Raw genomic sequence first — 22,036 nt, forward strand, 5'->3', positions numbered from 1 at the left:
GGCTCCCCACTGTCCCTTCTTCTACCACTACCAGATCTCCCTCGCCCAAGCTCAGACAAAGAAGGGAAGTCTGTGGCCTGATAGGCCTCACCACTGGAAACAGTCTCTGAGGTGAGATATAGTCAGGCCTGGAATGTGCATCCTCAGGAGGGACTGATCATTGTCAGCGACCCCTGAAAAGTGCCAACTGTAAGTTTAGACGCCATTACATGTCAAGAGGTAATAGTCTGTAACTGAACGAAGGACACCCTGGGCCGGTCAGTCTACTGGTACCAACAAGCCAGTCGATGACCCGCTTGTTACTGACCCTCCAACAATGCAGCTCTCCCTCAGTACTGACTGTCTGACAGCAGCACTCATTCATTGTTGATCCTCCAAGTGTGGCACTCCCTCAATACTGACCTATTGACAGTGCAGCATTTCTTCAGTACTGACCCTCTGACAGTGCATCACTCCCTCAGTAGTGACCCTCCGATAGTGCAGCACTCCCTCAGTACTGACCTTCTGACAGTGCAGCACTCCCTCAGTATTGACCCTCTGACAGTGCATCACTCCCTCAGTCGTGACCGTCCGACAGTGCAGCACTCCCTCAGTACTGACCTTCTGACAGTGCAGTGCTCCCTCAGTACTGACCTTCTGACAGTGCAGCACTCCCTCAGTACTGACCCTCTGACAGTGCATCACTCCCTCAGTCGTGACCGTCCGACAGTGCAGCACTCCCTCAGTACTGACCTTCTGACAGTGCAGCACTCCCTCAGTATTGACCCTCCGACAGTGTAATGCTTCCTCAGTTCTGACTCTCTGACGGTGCAACAATCCCTCAATGCTGATCCTCTGACACTGCGGCACTCCTTCAGTGCTCACCGTCCAACAGTCCAGTACTCCCTCAGTATTGACCTTCCTACAATTCAGCATTCCCTCAATGCCGACCCTCCAACAGTGTAGTACTCCCTCAGTACTCATCCTCTGACAGTACAGCAGCAATTTCATGATCTATGTTAATGACTGAATGTCTGGTTGGCTGACAATGAGGACTAGGAAAAAGTGAGGACTGCAGTTGCTGGAGATCAGAGTTGAGACTGTGGTGCTGGAAAAGCACAGAGCTGAAAATGTGTTGCTGGTTAAAGCACAGCAGGTTAGGCAGCATCCAAGGAACAGGAAATTCAACATTTCAGGCCAGAGCCCTTCATCAGGAATGAAGGGCTCTGGCCCGAAACGTCGAATTTCCTGTTCCTTGGATGCTGCCTAACCTGCTGTGCTTTAACCAGCAACACATTTTCAGCTCTGATCTCCAGCATCTGCAGACCTCACTTTTTACTGGAAAAGCACAGGTCAGGCAGCATCTGAGGAGCAGGAGAATCGACATTTCGGGTATGATTTCTGATGAAGGGCTTATGCCTGAAACATCGATTCTCCTGCTCCTCAGATGCTGCCTGGCCTGCTGTGCTTTCCCAGCACCACACTCCTGACAACTGAGGACATCGATAGGATGATGGGATCTGTACTTGTAAGGCTGCACCAACTTTGATCCAGTCTGCCTTTGTTTTAAGGTAGAACTAGTTTTACAAATTGAAGCTGCTCAGCAGTGATATTTATTCTTATCTGGTAAGCAACATACATTTAAAACAAAATAGACTCTACTTTGACAAATCCAACAGTTGCAGCAGGTAACTGGCTCTGAGCTGCCAGTGTTGGTGAGCTAGCCAGCTGTGCCAGTTCAGTGTGCAGGAGTTTGGGCTCGTGTAGCATGGGGATGGATTGTCCCTATCTACAGCTCAGAAGGTCAGGGTTCACATCCACCCCTTGTCCTGGTGGTGTATTACAATAGGTCTGAACAAGCTGATTAAACAAAATTATAGGAGCCAGTCTCCCAGTCTCTTCAGTCAAGAGACCTTCCCTCTCAGTAGAGGTATGTCTGTCTGTCACTCTCTTGCTCACTGTTTCTCAGGAGCAGTCTGCATCCCCAGTCTCCCTGAGGTAAAGGTCCATCATGGATGATCAGTCTCTCCTGTGTTTGCCTTCCCTGCTTGATTTGGCCCAAAACTGCCCCTTCTGTTCCATGGGAGAGTGATCTACCCACCCCCCCCAATGATCTCTCTGGTTAGCTGGGCTCCGCTGCGGTATTGTGTCTTGCTCTGATTCCATCCTGGCTGGGATTTTTCAGACTGTATTCCTGAACTAGGACCGCCGTGTTCCTCAGCATCTCGGTCCAGGTCCAACGCGCCTTGCGGTAGGAGGCGCGGTGCGTTACAAAACTACGGAACAGGTTGAGGGGCTCAGCGGAGCGGAAGGCCTCTGGGATGTCCAAGTCAGGGAGGTAGGCCACGTTGCCAATCATGAAATGGTTCAGGCGTTTCTCCAGCAGAGCCTTGTCCAGGTACCGCAGCAGGTCCCTGAGCCGGTGCTGAAGGCACGAGTGGTGCCATGCTCCTGGGGCTTGGCTGTTCATCTGGTGCAGGAGGGCAGTTTTGAAGTGGTACTGGCTGAGACCGCTGGCCCCCGTCAGATTGCACTGTTTCTCGTGGAGAAACGAGACTATTTGCAGACACATCAGGTGGCAAGAACTTTCCGGAAGCTTCTTCGCCATCATCTTGAGGAAACGCTTCTCGTAGACAGCGAACGTAAAGGGCCAAGCTGTGTCATTGGAATGGACGGTGCCAAAGGGCACATCACTGCCCATTAGGGGCATAAAGTAAACATCAGAGTTTTCAAACTCCACCACCGGGAGCAGGCTGAAATGCACGGTTTTCCCCGAGCGAAATCTTATCCTCAGTGCTCCAGGCCTCTCCAGATCCCGGAAGGAAAGATCAAAGTCGTACTTGTGTGAGATCTTAGCCCAGGCTTTGGTCAGGGCCCTCTGGAACCACTGGGTGACCTGAGTCTTGCCCATGTAGGGAGCAGTGGCAGCCCACAGCAGCTTGTCTTTCTGAGTGGAGCCTGGCAGAGTGGCCTCCAGGGCGTTCTCACCATGCACCAGGCACAGCATGTCCTCCCCCAGCTGCGTCCGGCCACAGACACAGCTGCACGGGTTCTCTCCAGGATTGATGACACGGACCATCCCAGAGCCAAACTCCCCAGGGACCCTGCACCCTGAAGCCATCCCAAACCCCCCTCCAGAGCACACTACCTCCGCTCCGAACCGGTAAGGCTCTGGGGGAGTGAAGGGTACAATCAGGTCACACACCAAGGGTCTCCTGACCCTCCAGTTCTCATACAGACTCCCAATACCAATGCATTCCTCCACCTCCATGTCCAGGTCCCGGTTACACACACTCCTCAAGGCCTCCAACAAATCATCCGCACACCCCTCCACCAGCTCCTTGATCCTGGACAACTCGGCACCGGGAACGCGGACACACTTGTCGTAGAAGCGGACCAGAGCCCGATGGTCTGGGAGGGCAGCACACCACCACGCCTCCCCAATGGCACCAGAGTCTTCGTCCTCGTCCGCCACTTCCTGCAGACACCGCGGCTCTGTGTCCTGTCTCCAGACCTCCAAAAAAAGGAATGCAGCCACAGAGAGAGCACTCCACAGGCTCCAGCCGTACTCCTGCCCCTTCCCTGGCTCCCCTCCAGACTCCAATCCCAACTCCCCTGGAGGCGACTCTGCCAACTCCTTCTCCAGCCTCTGCATCTCAGCTTGAAGATGTTCCTCACGCTCCTTCATCCGCCTCAGGCTCTCCAGCTCCTGCTGCTGCTCTCCGTTCCACCTGGCCTCCTGGAAGGTGAATGGCTGATTGATCACCGTGACTGCCATGACCAGGCACACGGTTAAGATCCCAACCGGCATGGCCACCCAACTCTGCACTGGGAACGAGAGAGAGAAATCACCATGAGAATCCACTGGGAAAAACAAAAGGCATGCAAACATGGAAAAGGAACATCCTGAACCCATCCTGGACTAAATAAGGAATTAGACACAGGGCAAACGTAGGGGAAAACAGAGGCGAGAGTGTGGTGCTGGAAAAGCACAGCCGCTCAGGCAGCATCTGAGGAGCAGGAGAATTGACATTTTGGGCATAAGCCCTTCATCAGGAATGAGGCTCGTGGGCCGGAGCATTGAAAGATAAATGGGATGGGGGGTGGGGCTAGGGGTGAAAGTAGCTGAGTGTGATAAGTAGATGGGGGTGGGGGAGAAGGTGATAGGTCAGAGAGAGGAGGGTGGATCAATGGGAAAGACGATGGACAGGTCAGGAGGGTGGTGCTGAGTGGAGGCTTGGGACTGGAATAAGGTAGAGGAGGTGAAATGAGGAAACTGGTGAAATCTACATTAATCCCGTGCAGTTGCATGGCCCCAAGGCAGGAGATGAGGCATTCTTCCTCCAGGCATCAGGTGGTTAGAGTTAATCAATGGAGGAGGCCCAGGACCTGCATGTCCTTGACAGAGTGGGAGGGGGATTTGGTGTTCAGTTACGGGGCAGTGGAGTTGGTGGGTACGGGTGTCCCAGAGATATTCTCTGAAACGATCCGCAAGTTGCCGTCCTGTCTCCCCGCTCTAGAGGAGACTACGTGGAGTGCAATGGATACAGTAGATGACATTTTGGAAGTACAGGTAAATTTCTGTTGGATGTGGAAGGATCCTTTAGGGCCTTGGACGGGGGGACAGGGCGGGGGGGGGGCCGCAGGTTTTGTACTTCTTGCGGTGAAACTTCAATAGGAGGTAGAATCGAGTGGTGCGGGGTTCACGGGTGATGAGGTTGTGAATCTTCAGCAGGAGGTAGAATCAAGCAGTGCGGGGAAAACAGAGGATCAAACAATAAATCAGACACAGGACAAACACAAGGGGAAACACAGGACCAAACACTGGACCAAACATAGTGGAAAACAAAGGACCAAACACACGACCATACATGGGGGAAAACACAGGACCGTACATGGGGGAAAACATAGGACCGTACAAAGGGGAAAATACGAGATCAGTTACAAGGAAAGACACAGGACCAAACCGAAAGCGTGCATTTATTTATAATCCTTCTACATTCTGGAATGATATAGCACAGAGGAAGCCCATTGTGTCCGTGGTGTCGCTTTGAAAACAGTCTGTCCAATTTGCTCCACATCACCATCCCTTCCCCAACTCCCTGTCCTTATGCCATAGCCCTAAATAGTCTCCCATCAACTATTTTCTATTCCATGGATAATGAATGTTGAATGTTGAATGGGTGACAGTGTGCAGCTCAAGCAGACTCAGGACACAGGGTGGAGAGAGAGTGGAATTAATGGATGATCATGGGGGAATGGGTGTGGGGCTGAGGATCAATGGAGGGAAGTGCCATTGAGCTTTAGGATGACCCAGAGAGAGGGAGGGATACGTCAGTTAGATAGCAGGTGACAGTTTATTTTGACCCATGGTACCTGCAGCAAGTCCATTAAGTCCAAAGGGAATGTTGAGACCCTCCAGCAAGTTCTCTGCTCTGATTCTGAATATACACATATGAGTCAGTAGAAGTAGGCGGCACGGTGGCACAGTGGTTAGCACTGCTGCCTCACAGCACCTGAGACCTGGGTTCAATTCCCGACTCAGGCGACAGACTGTGTGGAGTTTGCACGTTCTCCCCGTGTCTGCGTGGGTTTCCTCCGGGTGCTCCGGTTTCCTCCCACAGACACAAAGATGTGCGGGTCAGGTGAATTGGCCATGCTAAATTGCCCGTAGTGTTGGGTAAGGGGTAAATGTAGGGGTATGGGTGGGTTGCGCTTTGGCGGGTCGGTGTGGACTTGTTGGGCCGAAGGGCCTGTTTCCACACTGTAAGTAATCTAATCTAATCAAGGCCATTCAACCCCTCTACTTCGCTCTGCCATTCAATAAAATCATGCATGATGTGATTTCCACCTGCCCCCAATAATCTTTGACTCCATCAAGAATTTATCGCTCGTTGCCATAAAGGTGTTCAATGATCCTGCCTCCACTGCTCTCTGACTCACAACCTCCTGAGAGAAACAAAAATTTTCCTCATCGTCCTCTAAAAGGGAGACCTCTTATTTTTTAAACTGTGCTCCCTAGTTCTAGTCTCTCCCACACAGGGATACAACCTCCCAGCATCATCCCTGCCAGGTCCCTTCATGGTGTTACATGATACAATAAAGATCAACTGTCATCTTTCCAAGTTCCAAATGTAACTCGCCCAGTGTGTCCAACATTTCCTGATAGAAGAACCTTACCCCTCATAGTTCTTCTGTGAACCGTCTACACCACTTCTATCCCTTCTTAATTAAGGCCACCAAAACTGTACACAACACTGCAGATGTTGTCTCACTAATGCCCTGTATTAGCTCAGTTGGCTAGATGGCTATATTGCAATGTAGAGTGATGCCAACTGCATGGGGACCATTTCCACAACTGGCTGAGGTTACCACAAAGACCTGTCCTTCTCAACCACTCTCCTCACCTGAGGTGTAATGATCCTCCAATCAAACTCCCATCAGTTTTCTCTCACAAATGCACCAACACACAAAAACAGCAGCTAACGGACTTAAAAGACCAGATTACAGCCAACAAGCAAAACAAACGTCATCTACAAAATACCTTGCAAGAACTGTAACAAACACTACATTGGACAAACAGGCAGAAAACTAGCCGCCAGGATACATGAATATCAACTAGCCGCAAAAATACATGACCCTCTCTCACTAGTATCCTTACATACAGATGAGGAAGGATACCACTTCGACTGGGACAACACATCCATCCTAGGACAAGTCAAACAGAGCCACGCACAAGAATTCCTAGAAGCATGGCATTCCAACTGGAACTCTATTAACAAGAACATTGATTTGGATCCCATCTGTCACCCACTGAGTAAAAGAACAGGAAATGACATCACCAACCCAAGGACCCCCAAACACATAAATAGAAAGCAGGCCATAACACCAGTGCTTCACCAGAGGCTCACTGATGATGTTACTAAGTTTGGTGACGAAATGTCTGAAAACAAACCTTTCAGCTCAGCGAGCTAACTTACATCCAGTTTCTCTCTCTCTCTCTCTCTCTCTCTCTCTCTCTCGATTGAGACAGCAGCCCTAAGGTCTGGTAGGACCATAAGACCATAGGACATAGGAGCTGAATTAGGCCATTCAGCCCATTGAATCTGCTCTGCCATTCAATCATGGCTGATATGTTTCTCAAACCCATTTTCTTGCCTTCTCCCATAACCCTTGATTCCCTTACTAATCAAGAACCTATCTATCTCTGTCTTAAATACACTCACTACCTTGGTCTCCACAGCTTTCTGTGGCAATGAGTTCCAGAATTACCATCCTCTGGCTAAAGAAATTCCTCCTCATCTCATTTCTAAAGGGTCATGCCTTCACTCTGAGATTATGCCCTCGGCTCCTAGCCTCTCCAACCAGTGGAAATACCTTCTCCAAGTCCACTCTTTCCAGGCCTCTCAGTTTCAATCAAATCCTCCTTCATCTTCCTGAACTCTACTGAGTATAGACTCAGAGTCCTCAACCGCTCCTCATAAGACCAGCCCTTTGTCCCTTGGCTCATTTCTGTAAACCTCTTGTGGATCCTGTTCAACATCAGCACATTCTTCCTTAGGCAGGGGGCCCAAAACTGCCCACAATATTCTAAATGTGGTCTGACCAGAGCCTTGCATAGCCTCAGCTGCACATCTCTGTTCTTAGATCATAGATCATAGACTCCCTACAGTGAAGAAACAAGCTATTTGGTCCAACAAGTCCACACAGAACCTCCGAAGAGTAACCCACCCAGACCCTGGGCTATTTCTTGACATCTACCCCTGACTAATGCACCTAACCTACACATCCCTGAACACTACGGGCAATTTAACATGGCCAATTCACCTGACCTGCACATCTTTGGACTGTGGGAAGAAACCCGAGCACTCAGATGAAACCCACGCAGACACGGGGAGTGTGTGCAAACACCACACAGCCCGAAGCTGGAATCAAACCAAGATCCCAACACATCCTCTTGAAATGAATGCCAAACTTGCATTTGCCCTCCTAACAGCCAACTGAACCTAAATGGTAATCTTAAAAGAATCCTAACTAGGGCTCATGAGTTCCTTTGTGCTTCAGATTCTCAAATCCACTCCCTCTTTAGAAAATAGTCTACGCCTCTATTCTTCCTACATTAGTGTAAATTCATATTTTTCCACATGGTATTCCATCTCCCACTTCCTTGTCACTCTCCTAGTATGTCCAAGTCCTTCTCCAGCCTCTCTGCTTCCTCAACACGACTTCACCTATCTTTGTCTCATCTGCAGCATTAGTAACAATGCCCTCAGTTCCTTCATCCAGATCGTTAATGTGTAATGTAAGTAGCTGTGGTCGAAACATGGACCCCCACAGGACTTCACTAGTCATTGGCTGCCATCCTGAAAAAGAGCCTTTTATCCCCACTCTCTACCTTCTGTAGCAAGTCAATCCACTATCCATGCCAGTACTTTGCTAACCTTTACACTCTCTGACAGTGCAACACTCCCTCAGTACTGACCCTCCAACAGTGCAGGGCTCCCTCAGTACTGACAATCCGACAGTGCAGGGTTCCCTCAGTACTGACCCTCTGACAGTGCAGGGCTCCCTCAGTACTGACACTCCGACAGTGCAGGGCTCCCTCAGTACTGACACTCCGACAGTGCAGGGCCTCCTCAGTACTGACACTCCGACAGTGCAGGGCCCCCTCAGTACTGACACTCCGACAGTGCAGGGCTCCCTCAGTACTGACACTCCGACAGTGCAGGGCTCCCTCAGTACTGACACTCCGACAGTGCAGGGCCTCCTCAGTACTGACACTCCGACAGTGCAGGGCCCCCTCAGTACTGACACTCCGACAGTGCAGGGCCCCCTCAGTACTGACACTCCGACAGTGCAGGGCCCCCTCAGTACTGACACTCCGACAGTGCAGGGCCCCCTCAGTACTGACACTCCGACAGTGCAGGGCCCCCTCAGTACTGACACTCCGACAGTGCAGGGCTCCCTCAGTACTGACACTCCGACAGTGCAGGGCTCCCTCAGTACTGACACTCCGACAGTGCAGGGCCCCCTCAGTACTGACACTCCGACAGTGCAGGGCCCCCTCAGTACTGTAGTAAAGCATTCCTACTTTCATTTTCTATTCCCCTTACAATGAACAGTAACAGTCCATTTACTTTCCTAATTACTTGCAGTACCTGCATTATATCTTATGGTAGCTCATGTCCCACGACACCCAAATCCCAAGTGCAGCACTCCCTTAGTATTGACGCTCCAATAGAGCAACACTCCCTCAGTACTAATCCTCCAATAGCGTGGATCTTCCTCAGCACAGACCCTGCAACATTGTAGCATTCTGTCAGTACTGGTCTTCTGATAATGCAGCACTCCATCAGTACTGACACACTGGCGGTGTGGCATTCCCTCAGTATTGATCCTTCAACAATGCAGCATTCCCTCAGTACTGACCATCTGACAGTGTAGCACTTCCTCAGTACTAACCCTCCGATAGTGCAGCATTCCCTCAGTCCTGCCCTGTGACTGTGTTGCACTCCCTCAGTACTGAGCCTGCGACAGTGCAGTACTCCCTCAGTACTGACCCTCCAATGGTGCAGCATTCCCTCAATACTGACCCTACAACAGTGCCTGCAGCACTCCCTCTGTACCGACCCTCTGACAGTGCAGGGCTCCCTCAGTACTGACCCTCTGACAGTGCAGGGTTCCCTCAGTACTGACCCTCTGACAGTGCGGCACTCCCTCAGTACTGACTCTCTGACAGTGCAGGGCTCTCTCAGTACTGACACTCCGACAGTGCAGGGTTCCCTCAGTACTGACACTCCGACAGTGCAGGGCTCCCTCAGTACTGACACTCCGACAGTGCAGGGCTCCCTCAGTACTGACACTCCGACAGTGCAGGGCCCCCTCAGTACTGACACTCCGACAGTGCAGGGCTCCCTCAGTACTGACACTCCGACAGTGCAGGGCTCCCTCAGTACTGACACTCCGACAGTGCAGGGCTCCCTCAGTACTGACACTCCGACAGTGCAGGGCTCCCTCAGTACTGACACTCCGCTCATGTCACAGACTATAAGAGGTAGAGTTTGGAAGTGGCTTAATTAAAGCAGCAGTATTTCATTAACAGCTGCTGCTAATAATAATACTGGGTTTTTCAATACTTTCCTGGTGGTTTTATTCTGATCTCAGTGACAGAGGTTGTTTGAAAGAAAGTTTTCTGTTTTTACATCCAGAGGTCATTGCAATGGGTGACTGAGCTGATGCCTCCAGTGAAGTGGTTACCCTCAGAACTGGCTGTGGGCGGTAGAAGGGGGAAGGTGGTGGTGGTAAAGGGGGAGGGTTTTTTGGGTCTTTGATCCAAAACCTCACTCCCTTCTCTGGTATTTCACCTCCACCCCATTCCAAACCTGGGTCTGATTGTGTATCAGTCATCTCTGTTCCTGAAATCAACATCTTGAGCTGGAATTGAGGCTCTCTCTGAAGTCAACACTATCCTGTGCATTGATGGTGATAGATCTGAAGATACCTCACAGGAAGAACTCCAACCATAGTTCGATGTCAAGGTCACACAAAAAACTGTTTTGATTAGTGACTAAAGGTTTAATCAAATCATTTGTTTGAAGTTGAACTGGATCGGCCATATAAGCACAATGGACAAAAGCACAGGCTGGCAATCCTGCAGTGAGTACCTCACCTCTTGATTTCCTGTCCACCATCAAGAACGCACAGGTCAGACATCTGAAAGAATACTCCCCTCTTGAGTGGGTAAGTGCAGTTCCAACAACATTCAAAAAGCCCCATACTACCCAGGACAAAGCAGCTTCTTCAGTGCCCTCCCATCTAACACCTTCAACTGTATTCCCTTCAATAATAGCAAACAGCAGCAGCATTCGATACAATCTACCAGATGCAATGCAACAACTCACAGTTTGACTGCACTTCCCAAACCTGCAACCTCTACCATCTAGAAAGATAAGGGCAGTAGACCTGATGAAGGGCTTTTGCCCGAAACGTCGATTTCGCTGCTCGTTGGATGCTGCCTGAGCTGCTGTGCTCTTCCAGCACCACTGATCCAGAACATGGGAACACCAACACTAGCAGGTTCCCCTCCAAGCAACTCACCAACCTGACTTGGAAATATATCGCTGTTCCTTCAGTGTCGCTGGGTCAAAATCCTGGAACTCCCTTTCTAAGGGCATTGTGGGGCCACAAGGACTGCAGTGGTTTGTGGAAGCACTGCCTTCTCAAGGGCAATTAGGGATGAGCTATAAACACTGGCCCAGCAAGCAACACCCACAGCCCAGAGTGAACCAAAAGTTCCTAAGAATTTGTCATACTGGGGAAGGGGGGGTGTTCCTCACCTCGTATCTGGGTCTGACTCATTGAAAGAGACTGATCATTGTGACCGGTGAATAACTTCATTATCAGTGTCTCCTGTAACAGTAGATATTAAATGACAAGGTATCCTGTCTAACCATTACTGTCTTCCAGTCTGTGAACAGCCCCATCTGGAATGTAACCACGTCAGACTGGATTCTGAGGATAATTGTTCCTCTGCGCTACAGAAAGGACAGTCACTATTAACTTGATTGTGGTGACAGAGTGCTCAGAGGCATCCTTACTCACATCAGTGCTTTAGATCTCTCCTTCTCTTCATGTAACATGCTCTGGGAGTGCATTAGCGATCACAGACTCCATTTTGATTTATGTTGGCCCATGATTATGTTTGGTAAAGTGATTTACCATTGCCTTCAGCCAGATGGTAACTCTCCAAGTGCTAATGCCTGCCAGGAGCTGGTCTGTCTTGCCATGTTATGAACACAACTTCCTCGACTGTCAATCACGAAGTGGGACTCGATCCCAGACATTTGTGGTTCAAAGGCACGGACACTACCCCCTGCATCACAAGACCTTGCACCTTAGCTACAGCAGCACAAAGCTGGAGGAGGACTGTGTGGGCTGTGGGACAATTACACACTTTCCACCCCAGGATCTGTATTCACAGCAAGTACAGAAAAAACAATTCATTTCACAAGGGGAAATGTGTCTCCGTCTCCCTTTTCAATATTAGGAGGTGGCTGAGCTGAACAGCTACAGGCCCCAAACAAACAAAGCTCCGATATACCTCGATATGACTTGTCATCAAGCTGAGACAGGGAGGGTTGTCATGATTTGGAGATGCCAGGGGTTGTGGACACCTGATGGTGGACCAAGCGTAATCACCTGATGAAGGAGCAGCGCTCCGAAACAGTGCTTCCAAATAAACCTGTTGAACCATAACCTGGTGTTGTGTGATTTTTAACAGTGAAGGTAGGCTGTGGGAATCCCCTACTGTTCCAGTCCTTGCAGCTCCACAACAGCCAACCCTCTGAAATGAGCCAGTCATTTCAGAACTGGTGAAGGAGGGACTAAAGGCAGGAACTGGGGAGAGAGAGAGAGAGAGAGAGAGAGAGACAGCAAAGCATAACAAAGGTCATCAAGTGTAACAGGCCAGAGTAGAAAAATAGAAATGCAACATGCAGCTGTCAACTTCCAATAGAGTCAGTTCATGATTCTGAGGAGCTATGACTTAGAAGAATTGATATGGACAGACCAAAGAGAAAGTGAGACAAAAAAAAAGTATTAGTGTAGGAATATGCACAATACTGTCAACAAGGGGTGGCACGGTGGCTCAGTGGATGGCACTACTGCCTCACAGCACCAGGGGCCTGGGTTCGATTCCAGCCTTGGGCGACTGTCTGTGTGAAATTTGCATATTATCTGTGTGGATTTTCTCCGGGTACTCCGGCTTCCTTCCGCTGTCCAAAGACATGCAGGTCAGGTGAATTGGCCGTGCTAAATTACCCATAGTGTTCAGGGCTGTGTTGGTTAGGTGCACTAGTCAGGGTTAAATGTAGAGGAATAGGTTTGGGTGGGATACTCTTCAGAGGGTTAGCATGGCCTTGTTGGGCTGAAGGGCCTATTTCCACACTGTTGGCATTCTATGAGCCCACATGGGACTAAACCAAACTTTTTTGCATTTTGTCTTAATATCCAAAACCCGTGTCCCTATCATCATTAAGATCACCCTATCTCCAATTTCAGAAAATCACCTGACTCTACATCATCAGCTGCTGAAACCTCCATTCACATCTTTATTACCTCTAGACTTGACAATTCTAACCCTCTAACATTCTACCTTCGTATCTAACATTCTGCCTTCGTAAAGTTGAGGTCATCTGAAACTCTGCTGGGTTTTAACTAACACCAGAGGGAAGCAGTTTGTGTGTTAGCTGTGGCTGGGCCCCAGCATCTTACCTTGGACTCTGAGGAAGGTGGGTTCAAAGTCCACTTTCAACATTGATGGTTTCTTCAGACCCTTGAAGACCCGTAAAATCAACCTCTACAGCCAAACCTTCACACACCTGTTTTTAGACCCTCTCCTTCACCTGATTCTGCCTGTTTGTTCTCCCATTGAACTTCCTTGGAATGTAGATAGGACAGGTGCTATATAAATGAAGAAGCACAGACTAAGCAGGATCTCCAAGGAACTCCCAGAGAAGGCCATTAGGAGGCAGGAAAAATAGATGTTTCTGGAGAGGGTAAGGATTGAGGGTTATGGGGAGAAAGTGAATAGTGTTGAGGAATATGGTGTTATGAATTACACAATAATAGTACACAATATTTTAAGTTTCTACTTGATATCTCCCCCAAGTCAGAGACTGTGTGTCGGACTGGGTGAATGAGATTACAATAATTCCAGAACATTCAAAGTTAAATGAGGAAGAATTTATACCCAAGCAACCACTGTATTAATATAGAACCTTTACCACAGTAAAATATCCCGGGTTGCTATATTAATGCAAACTGGTTTGTCGCAGACGCCATTACTCTCACTAACTCAGACCCACATGTTCTCCCACTCTCACTACTTCACACTCTCATTATTTCACCCTCTCACACACTCTCTTATTCATTCACTCAGTCCCCAATCCACCCCCCCCCCCCCCCCCCCCACACACACACACACACACACTTTCTACGCGATCTCAGCGAGTTTCTGCTCCTGGTAAATTCCGTTTCGCTAGGACCTGTACTTTAAATTCTCCTTTTAAAAACCGTACTTTTAAACAAAGCACTAACCAGGACCAGCTTAAAATCACTCCCTTTCTGAGTGCGGACTGTCTTAACTCTTCCCATTCCCTTGCCCACACCGAGCATCTTGGCTAACGGACTGACAGAGAGACTGGGCAAGTCTTAAACTCCCATCATCGCCAGAGTTTCAAACTGCCGACCCGGGAGAGAGAGAGAACAGGAGCCAGGACACAAAGCGAGTCAGTGGGTACAGCTTCCAGTTAGTGCCTGGCTCAGAGCCACTCACCTCCGGGCTGTAGCCGACCTCCACGGGACCAGACAGCGAGGGGTTGGGGAAGGGGGCAGAGAGTGAGCCAGGTTTGCTGTTAGTCGAGTTCCTTCCTCTTTCTTCGCTCGCAGCCGGTTCTCAATCTCACCCCCACCCCCCACTTTACTCATTTCCTGCAGCTTCTGTCTTGATCACCAAAACCAGAGAGAGAGAGAGAGGCAGAGACTGTGTGTTTGAACTGTGACCCCTGGGAAACTCAAACGGTCTCAACACCCGGGGTCAAAGTTATTCCAAAGTAGGCAATGGTTGGGATTCAAAGTCGATTTGATACTTAGAGTGAGGGGGCCCAGGGAGAATAGTTCCCTCCCCATACCCTTGGCTTAGCTCTGCCTCACATCCTCTCCATCATTAAGGAGTCCTACATCCAGATTAACATTATTACCCTCTTTATAGCCCACACCCCAGGTCATTGGCTGCTAAACCTCTCGCTTTTGTCTTTCTTGCCTCCAGAGTCATAGAGATGTACAGCGCTGAAACAGACCCTTCGGTCCAACTCGCCCATGCAAACCAGATATCCCACATTAACCTAGTCCCAGTCCAATCATATGTCCTGACTGCTCTCTCTCTCTCTTTAAACTTCAACATCCCCCAAATTGTCCAAAACCAAACCAAAATCCATCTTAAACTAGCACTAAGTCCTATTCTGCTACCATCCCCAATGCTTACTGACCAACTCTAGCTTCCCGTCTGGCAATCTCCTGATCTTAAAATTCTCATCCTTATTTCACGTGATGCAGTTGACTTCCCACAGATCTTGTCACCTCTAGCAAGGAATTTCACGAGACTGTCCAGCTAGTAAATTAGTTTGGGCAGTGGGATCTGGTTATCACTGGCTGAGTCAGTATTGCCCATCCCTAGTCGCCCCCTTGAGAAGGCTGCTTTTTCCCAACACTGTAGGCCCACAATGATGTTGGCAGGGAGTTCCCAGATTTTGACCCAGTGACAGTGAAGGAACAGCGATATACTTCCATGGTGTCAGCGTGATGAGTAGCTTGGGGCAGAACTTAAAGGTGGTGGCGTTCCCAAGTATGTGCTGCCTATGTCGTTCGACATGGTCATTGTCATGAATTTGAAATGTGGTATCTAAGGAGCCTTGGGGAACTTCTGCAGTGCACCTCGTGGATGGTACACTTTGTTGATCATGTGCTGGAGGTGGTGAATGTTTGTGGATGAGTTGTCAAGCAAGTACTTCTGAAGAAGTACCATCCCAGACTTGAAATGCTAACTCTATTTCTCGCCACAGATACTGCCTGTTCTGCTGGGGTTCTGCAACATTCTCTATGTTTAGAGTCACAGAGTTGTACAATGCAGAAACAGACCCTTTGGTCCAACTTGTCCATACTGATCAGGTATCCTAAACTAATCTAGTCCCATTTGCCAACATTTGGCCCATACCCCTTGAAACCCTTCCTTTTCATATACCAATCAACCATTCTGGCTATTGAGTGAGTGCAGCGTAGGCTCACGAGGTCAATTCCTGGAATGGCAGGACTATCTTATGGTGAACGATTGGAGTGACTGGGCTTGTATACCCTTGAGTTTAAAAGCTTGAGAGGGGATCTGATTGGGGCATATAAGATTATTAAAGGATTGGACAGTCTGGAGGCAGGAAACATGTTTCCGCTGATGGGTGAGTCCCGAACCAGAGGACACAGCTTAAAAGTAAGGACTAGGCCATTTAGGACAGAGATGAGGAGAAACTTCTTCACCCAGAGAGTGGTGGCTATGTGGAATGCTCTGCCCCAGAGGGCAGTTGAGGTCCAGTTTCTGGATTTGTTTAAGAAAGAGTTGGATAGTGCTCTCAAGGATAGTGGAATCAAGAGTTATGGAGATAAGGCAGGAACAGGATACTGATTGAGGAGGATCAGCCATGATCATAATGAATGGTGGTGCAGGCTCGAAGGGCAGAATGGCCTACTCCTGCACCTATTGTCTATTGTCCAATCCAGATGCCAAATAAATGTTGTGATTGTACCAGCGTCCATCACTTCCTTTGGCAGCTCATTCCATACATGTTCCAACCTCTGCGTGAAAACGTTGCCCTCAGGTCCCTTTTAAATCTTTCCCCCTCTCACCTTAAACCTATGCCCTCCAGTTTTGAACTCCCCAACCGCAGGGAAAAGATCTTGTCTATTTACCCTATTCATACTCCTCATCATTTTATAAACCTCTATAAGGTCACCCCTTAGCTTCTGATGCCCCAACCTATTCAGCCTCTCCCTTTAGATCAAACCCTCCAATCCTGGCAATATCCTTGTAAAGCTTTCAAGTTTCACAACATCCTTCCAATAAGAGGGAGGCCAGAACTGTACACAATATTCCAAAAGTGGCCTAACCAACGTCCAGTACAGCCACAACTGATCTCATAACTCCTATACAAAATGCTCTGACCAATAAAGGAAAGCATACTAAATGCCTTCTTCACTATCCCATCTACCTGCGACTCTACTTTCAAGGAACTATGAACCTGCAGCACTCCAAGGTCTCTTTGTTCAGTAACACTCCCCAAGACCTTACCATTAAGTGTAAAAGTCCTGAACTGGTGTGCCTTTCCAAAATGAGGCACCTCAAATTTATCTAAATGGAACTCCATCTGCAACTCCTTGGCCCATTGACTCATCTGATCCCATAGTAATTTGACGAAACCTTCTTCACTTCCCCCTACACCTCCAATTTTGGTGTATTCTGCAAACTTACAAAATATACCTCCTATGTTCACATCCAAATCATTTATATAAATGACAAAAAACCTGTGACCAGTGGTGTGTCACCGATTCTTGTGACACCCCCCTGGTCACAGGCTTCCAGTCTGAAAAACAACCCTCCACCACTACCCTCTGTCTTCTACCTTCAAATCAGTTCTGTATCCAAATGGCTTTGTCTCCATGTATTCCATGTGATCTAATCTTGCTAGCCAGTCTCCTTTGGAGGACCTTGTCAAATGCCTTACTAAAGTCCATTTGGATCATGTTCACTGCTCTGCCTTCATTAATCCTCTTCATTACTTCTTTAAAAAAAAACTCAGTCAAGTTTGTGAGACATGTTTTCCCACATATAAAGTCATGTTGACTATCCCTAATCAGTCCTTGCCTATCCAAATACATGTAAAGCTTGTCCCCCAGGATTCCCTCCAACAACTTGCCTATTTCCACACTGTAAATAATCTAATCTAAAAAAAACTTGCCCACCACCAAAGTCAGGCTCACCAGTCTACAGTTCCCTGGCTTTTTCTTACCATCTTTCATAAATAGTGGCACCACATTAGCCAAACTCTGGTCTTCCAGCACCTCACCTGTGACTATTGATGATACCAATATCTCAGCAAGGGGCCCAGCAATCACTTCCTGAGCTTCCCACAGAAGCTAGGGGACACCTGATCAGGTCCTGGGGATTTATCCACCTCCTCTGTAATTTGGACAATTTTCAAGATGTCACCATCTATTTCCCCACATTCTATATCTTCCACACCCTTCTCCACAGTAAACACTGCTGCAAAATACTCATTTAATACCTCCTCCACCTTCTGTAGTTCCCCACATAGGTTGCCTTGCTGATCTTAGACAGATCCTAGTCTCTCCATAGTTACCCTTTTGTCCTTAATGTATTTATAAAATCCCTTTGGATTCTCCTTAACTTCATTTGCCAAAGCCATCCCATATCCCTTTTTTGCCCTCCTGATTTCCCTCTTAAGTATACTACTACTGTCTTTATACTCTTCTGAGGATTCACTGGATCTCTGCTGTCTATACCTACATATGTTTTTTCATAACAAAAACATCAATTTCTCTAGTCATGTAGCATGCCCTACACCTACTGGCCTTTCCTTTCACCCTAACAGGAACATTCAGTCTCTGGACTCTCGTTATCTCATTTTTGAAGGTTTCTCATCTTCCAGCTGTCCCTTTACCTGCAAACATCTGCCTCCAGTCAACTTTTCAAAGTTCTTGCCGAATACCATCAAAATTGGCCTTCCTCCAAATTACAACTTTATCTTTTATGTCCAGTCTATCCTTTCCCATCACTATTTTAAAACTGATAGAATTATGGTTGCTGGCCCCAAAGTGCTCTCCCACTAACACCTCAGTCACCTGCCCTGCCTTATTTCCCAAGAGTAGGTCAAGTTTCGCACCTTCTCTAGTAGAATCATCCACATACTGAATCAGAAAACTTTCTTGTACACACTTAACAAATTTCTCTCCATCTAAACCTTTAACACTACGGCAGTCCCAGTCCATGTTTAAAAAGTTAAAATCCCCTACCGTTACCACCCTATTATTCTTACAGGTAACTGTGATCTCCTTACAAATTTGTTTCTCAATTTCCCGCTGACTATTGGCGGCGGGGGGGGGGGGGGGGGCGCTGTCTATAGTACAATCCCAATTAGGTGATCATCCCTTTCTTATTTCTCAGTTCCACCCAAATAACTTCCCAGGAATAATCTCCCTAAGAACAGCCATAATGTTATCCCTTATCTAAAATGCCATTCCCCATTCACTCTTGCATTCCTTTCTGTTCTTCCTACAGCATTTGTATCCTTTGTTTATGACTCTTAACTATCCTTTGATATTAGCCAAGCAGGCTATTCAGTTAGTGGGAACAAATGGTCGCTCATAGCCATTAAAAAAAATAAAGTGTGCTGTTGCAAATGATTCAAATGCAAACAATGGGAAGAGTGTCATCATTCTGCGTTGTAACCATTCCATCTGGTGAGATCATGGCTGCTCTGTGACTGACTCTAAACCTTGGTTTTGCCCCCCTATCCTTGAGTATCTTTTGTTAATAAAGATCCATCAACCTCAGACTGAAAATAACCAATTGTTCTAACAACCAGTTCGGATTTTGGGAGGAGGGTTTCAAACTGCTCCCACGCTTGTGTGTAGAAGTGTTTCCAAGTTGTGCTCCTGAATTGTCTCACTCTGATTTCTATACTCTCTGCCTCATGGTCCTAGACTCCGAGATGAGCAGAAATCACCTCACTGTATTGGCCTATCTGTTCCCATAGTATGCTGAAAAATACATTCCAGAGAGTATACCCCAGATACTGTAACTTCCCTTGTAATCTCAGATTTCAAATCATTATGGGATCAAGGGTTGTGAGGATCAGGCTGTTCACAATACATGTGAATGACTTGGAGGAAGGAAGTGAATGTACTGTATCCAAATTTGCAGTCAAAACATAAATAGGTGGGAAGAGCACATTGCAAGAGGAATACAAATAGATTATAGAGAGATATTGATAGATTAAGCAAGTGAGCAAAAGTTGGCAAATGGAGTAAAATGTGGGAAAATGTGAAATTGTTCATCTTGGAAGGGAGAACAAAAGAACAGAATATTCCTGAAATGGAGAAAAGCCCCAGAAAGCTGCAACACAAAAGGACCTTGTGCATGAAACAGAGAAAGATAGCACACTGGTGCAGCAGGTAATTAGATTAGATTAGATTACTTACAGTGTGGATCAGGAAGGCTCTTATTTCGAGGGGCTTGGAATATAAAAGTAGGCAAGTCTTACTGCAACTGTACAAGGTGCAGGTGAGACCACATCTGGAGAACTAGTTTTGGTCCCTCTCTTTACAGAAAGATATATTTTCATTGGAGGCAATTCAGAGATGGTTCACTATGATGATCCCTAGTATGGAGAATCTGTCTTATGAGCAAAGGCTGAACAGGTTGGGAATCTGCTAACTGGAGTTTAGAAGAGAGGTGATCCCATTAAAATATATAGGATCTTAAGGGTCTTGACAAAGTAAGTGCTGAGAGAATCATTCCCTCTTTAGCAAGAGATTAAAATCAGAGGGCATGGTCTCTGAATAAAGGGGTGCAAATTTAAGCCAATCAGACATAGGAGTGGAAACAAGGCCATTCGGCCCATCGAGTCCACTCCGCCATTTAATCATGGCTGATGGGTGTTTCAACTTCACTTACCCGCACTCTCTCTGGAGCCCTCAATTCCTTGCGAGATCAAGAATTTATCAATCTCGGCTTTGAAGACACCCAACATCACGGCCTCCACTGTGCTCTGCGACAATGAATTCTACAGGCCCACCACTCTCTGGCTGAAGAAATGTCTCATTTCCATCCTAAATTGACCCCCTCTAATTTTAAGGCTGTGCCCATGGGTCCTAGTCTCCCTGCCTAACAGAAACAACTTCCCAGCATCCATCCTTTCTAAGTTAAGACTGAAATGTGGAGGAATTTCTTCTCAGAGGGTTGTGAGTCTTGGAAACTCCTCACCACAGAGAATGGTGGGGGCAGAGTCCTTGGTGTATTTAACTCGAAGAGTGTGGTGCTGGAAAAGCACAGCCAGTCAGACAGCATCTGAGGAGCATAAGCTCTTCATCGATTCTCCTGCTCCTCTGATGCTGCCTGACCTGCTGTGCTTCGACTCTGATCTCCAGTGTCTGCACTCCTCACTTTCACCTGGAAAGAACAGACAATCCCACTGGAGTTGGGGGGAGGGGAGAGACAACATGGTGACAGAGAATGTAACAAGCACAGCTAAAAGAAAGGGAAGGAATGGGAGTGGGTTCACAATCTGAAGGTGTTGAACTCATTTAGAAGATTGTAAGATGCCTAGTCTGAAGATGAGATGTTGTTCCTGCACTTTGTGCTGTGATTTGCCGAGGACTCCAACCTCTTCTCCCCCAACAGCCCCCATCCCCCACAAACACACACACTATAACCTGGTGTCATTTGATTTTTGACCATCTTAAAATGGATTTGAGGATTGTCAGATCAGCCATGATCTCATTGAGTGCCAGAGTAGATCCATTGGACCAAGCAGCCTCCTTCTGCTCCTAGGTCTATGGTCTTGCAGTCAAAGTATCACTCCAGAAAATCTGACACTGCGCTCCCTCCAAAATCAACCTCTCCTTCCTAACATGCAGCGTCCAGAACTGCTCACAGCAACTCCAGGAGCTGAATCAAAGTTTGTCTCACTTATACCCCAGTGAGCATCAGTGGGACCCTGTTCTAGTGAGAGTTTGTGTGTATGGGGACCCTATCCCAGTGAGAGTCAGTGTGTGTGGAACCCTGTCCCAGTGAGGGTCAGTGTGTATGGGACCCATACCCCAGTGAGGGTCAGTGTGTGTGGGACCCATACCCCAATGAGAGTCAGTGTGTGTGGGACCCATATCCCAACGAGAGTCGGTGTATGTGGAACCCTGTCCCAGTGAGAGTCAGTGTGTGTGTGGGAACCTGTCTCAGTGAGAGTCAGTGTGTGTGTGTGTGTGTGGAACCCTGTCCCAGTGAGAGTCAGTGTGTGTGGGACCCTGTCCCAGTGAGGGTCAGTGTGTGTGGGACCCTGTCCCAGTGAGGGTCAGTGTGTGTGGGACTTGTACTCCAATCAGAGTCAGTCTGTGTAAGATGAGCAAGAAATGTTTTAGTAAAAGTGAGCCAGGCATCAATAGGTTAATGTTCTCAGTGGGAATGTCTTGTGACATTTTGTCCATGAATCTGCAATGTGACAATATTTCCTGGACTGAAATGTTCACTAAAATTTTCCAAACCCATCAACACTTTCCCAGCCCCTGTTTGCTATTTGACTGTCCACTGATATTTGCTGCTGACTGATCAAAGGGCAGGTTTCAATACCTTCCGGCACCTACGCCCAGCCTCCAAAATGGTGTGGTTGATTCCCTTTTCCGGTCTGTCACAAACATTACAAAACCTGATACGTGAGAA

The 22,036-nt window shown here is 47.9% G+C and overlaps 1 protein-coding gene across 2 annotated transcripts; it reads right to left on the reverse strand.

Moving 5' to 3' along the window:
- Positions 1-1,481: 1,481 nt before the first annotated feature.
- LOC132826329 (inositol 1,4,5-trisphosphate receptor-interacting protein) lies at positions 1,482-14,458 on the reverse strand. Of its 2 annotated transcripts, none has more exons than XM_060842173.1 (2): positions 14,315-14,458; positions 1,482-3,807 (listed from the first exon to the last, which is right to left on the reverse strand). In XM_060842173.1, exon 2 carries the CDS (start codon positions 3,788-3,790, stop codon positions 2,102-2,104), a length of 1,689 nt encoding a protein of 562 aa, XP_060698156.1. In that variant the 5' UTR covers positions 3,791-3,807; positions 14,315-14,458; the 3' UTR covers positions 1,482-2,101. The 2 variants fall into 2 exon arrangements, with proteins under 2 accessions (XP_060698156.1, XP_060698155.1); XM_060842172.1 differs by lacking the exon at positions 14,315-14,458 and adding an exon at positions 13,252-13,414.
- Positions 14,459-22,036: the final 7,578 nt, after the last annotated feature.

This window comes from Hemiscyllium ocellatum, chromosome 22 (assembly GCF_020745735.1).
Source record: "Hemiscyllium ocellatum isolate sHemOce1 chromosome 22, sHemOce1.pat.X.cur, whole genome shotgun sequence".
NCBI classification, from domain to species: Eukaryota; Metazoa; Chordata; class Chondrichthyes; order Orectolobiformes; family Hemiscylliidae; genus Hemiscyllium; species Hemiscyllium ocellatum.

Excerpts from the sequence above, each read along its gene's own strand:
- LOC132826329 (XM_060842172.1), bottom strand. The coding sequence starts at position 13,294 with ATGTTGAAAGTGGACTTTGAACCCACCTTCCTCAGAGTCCAAG. Across the intron at positions 3,808-13,251 it reads CACCTTCCTCAGAGTCCAAG|TGCAGAGTTGGGTGGCCATG; the intron begins GTAAGATGCTGG and ends TCTCGTTCCCAG.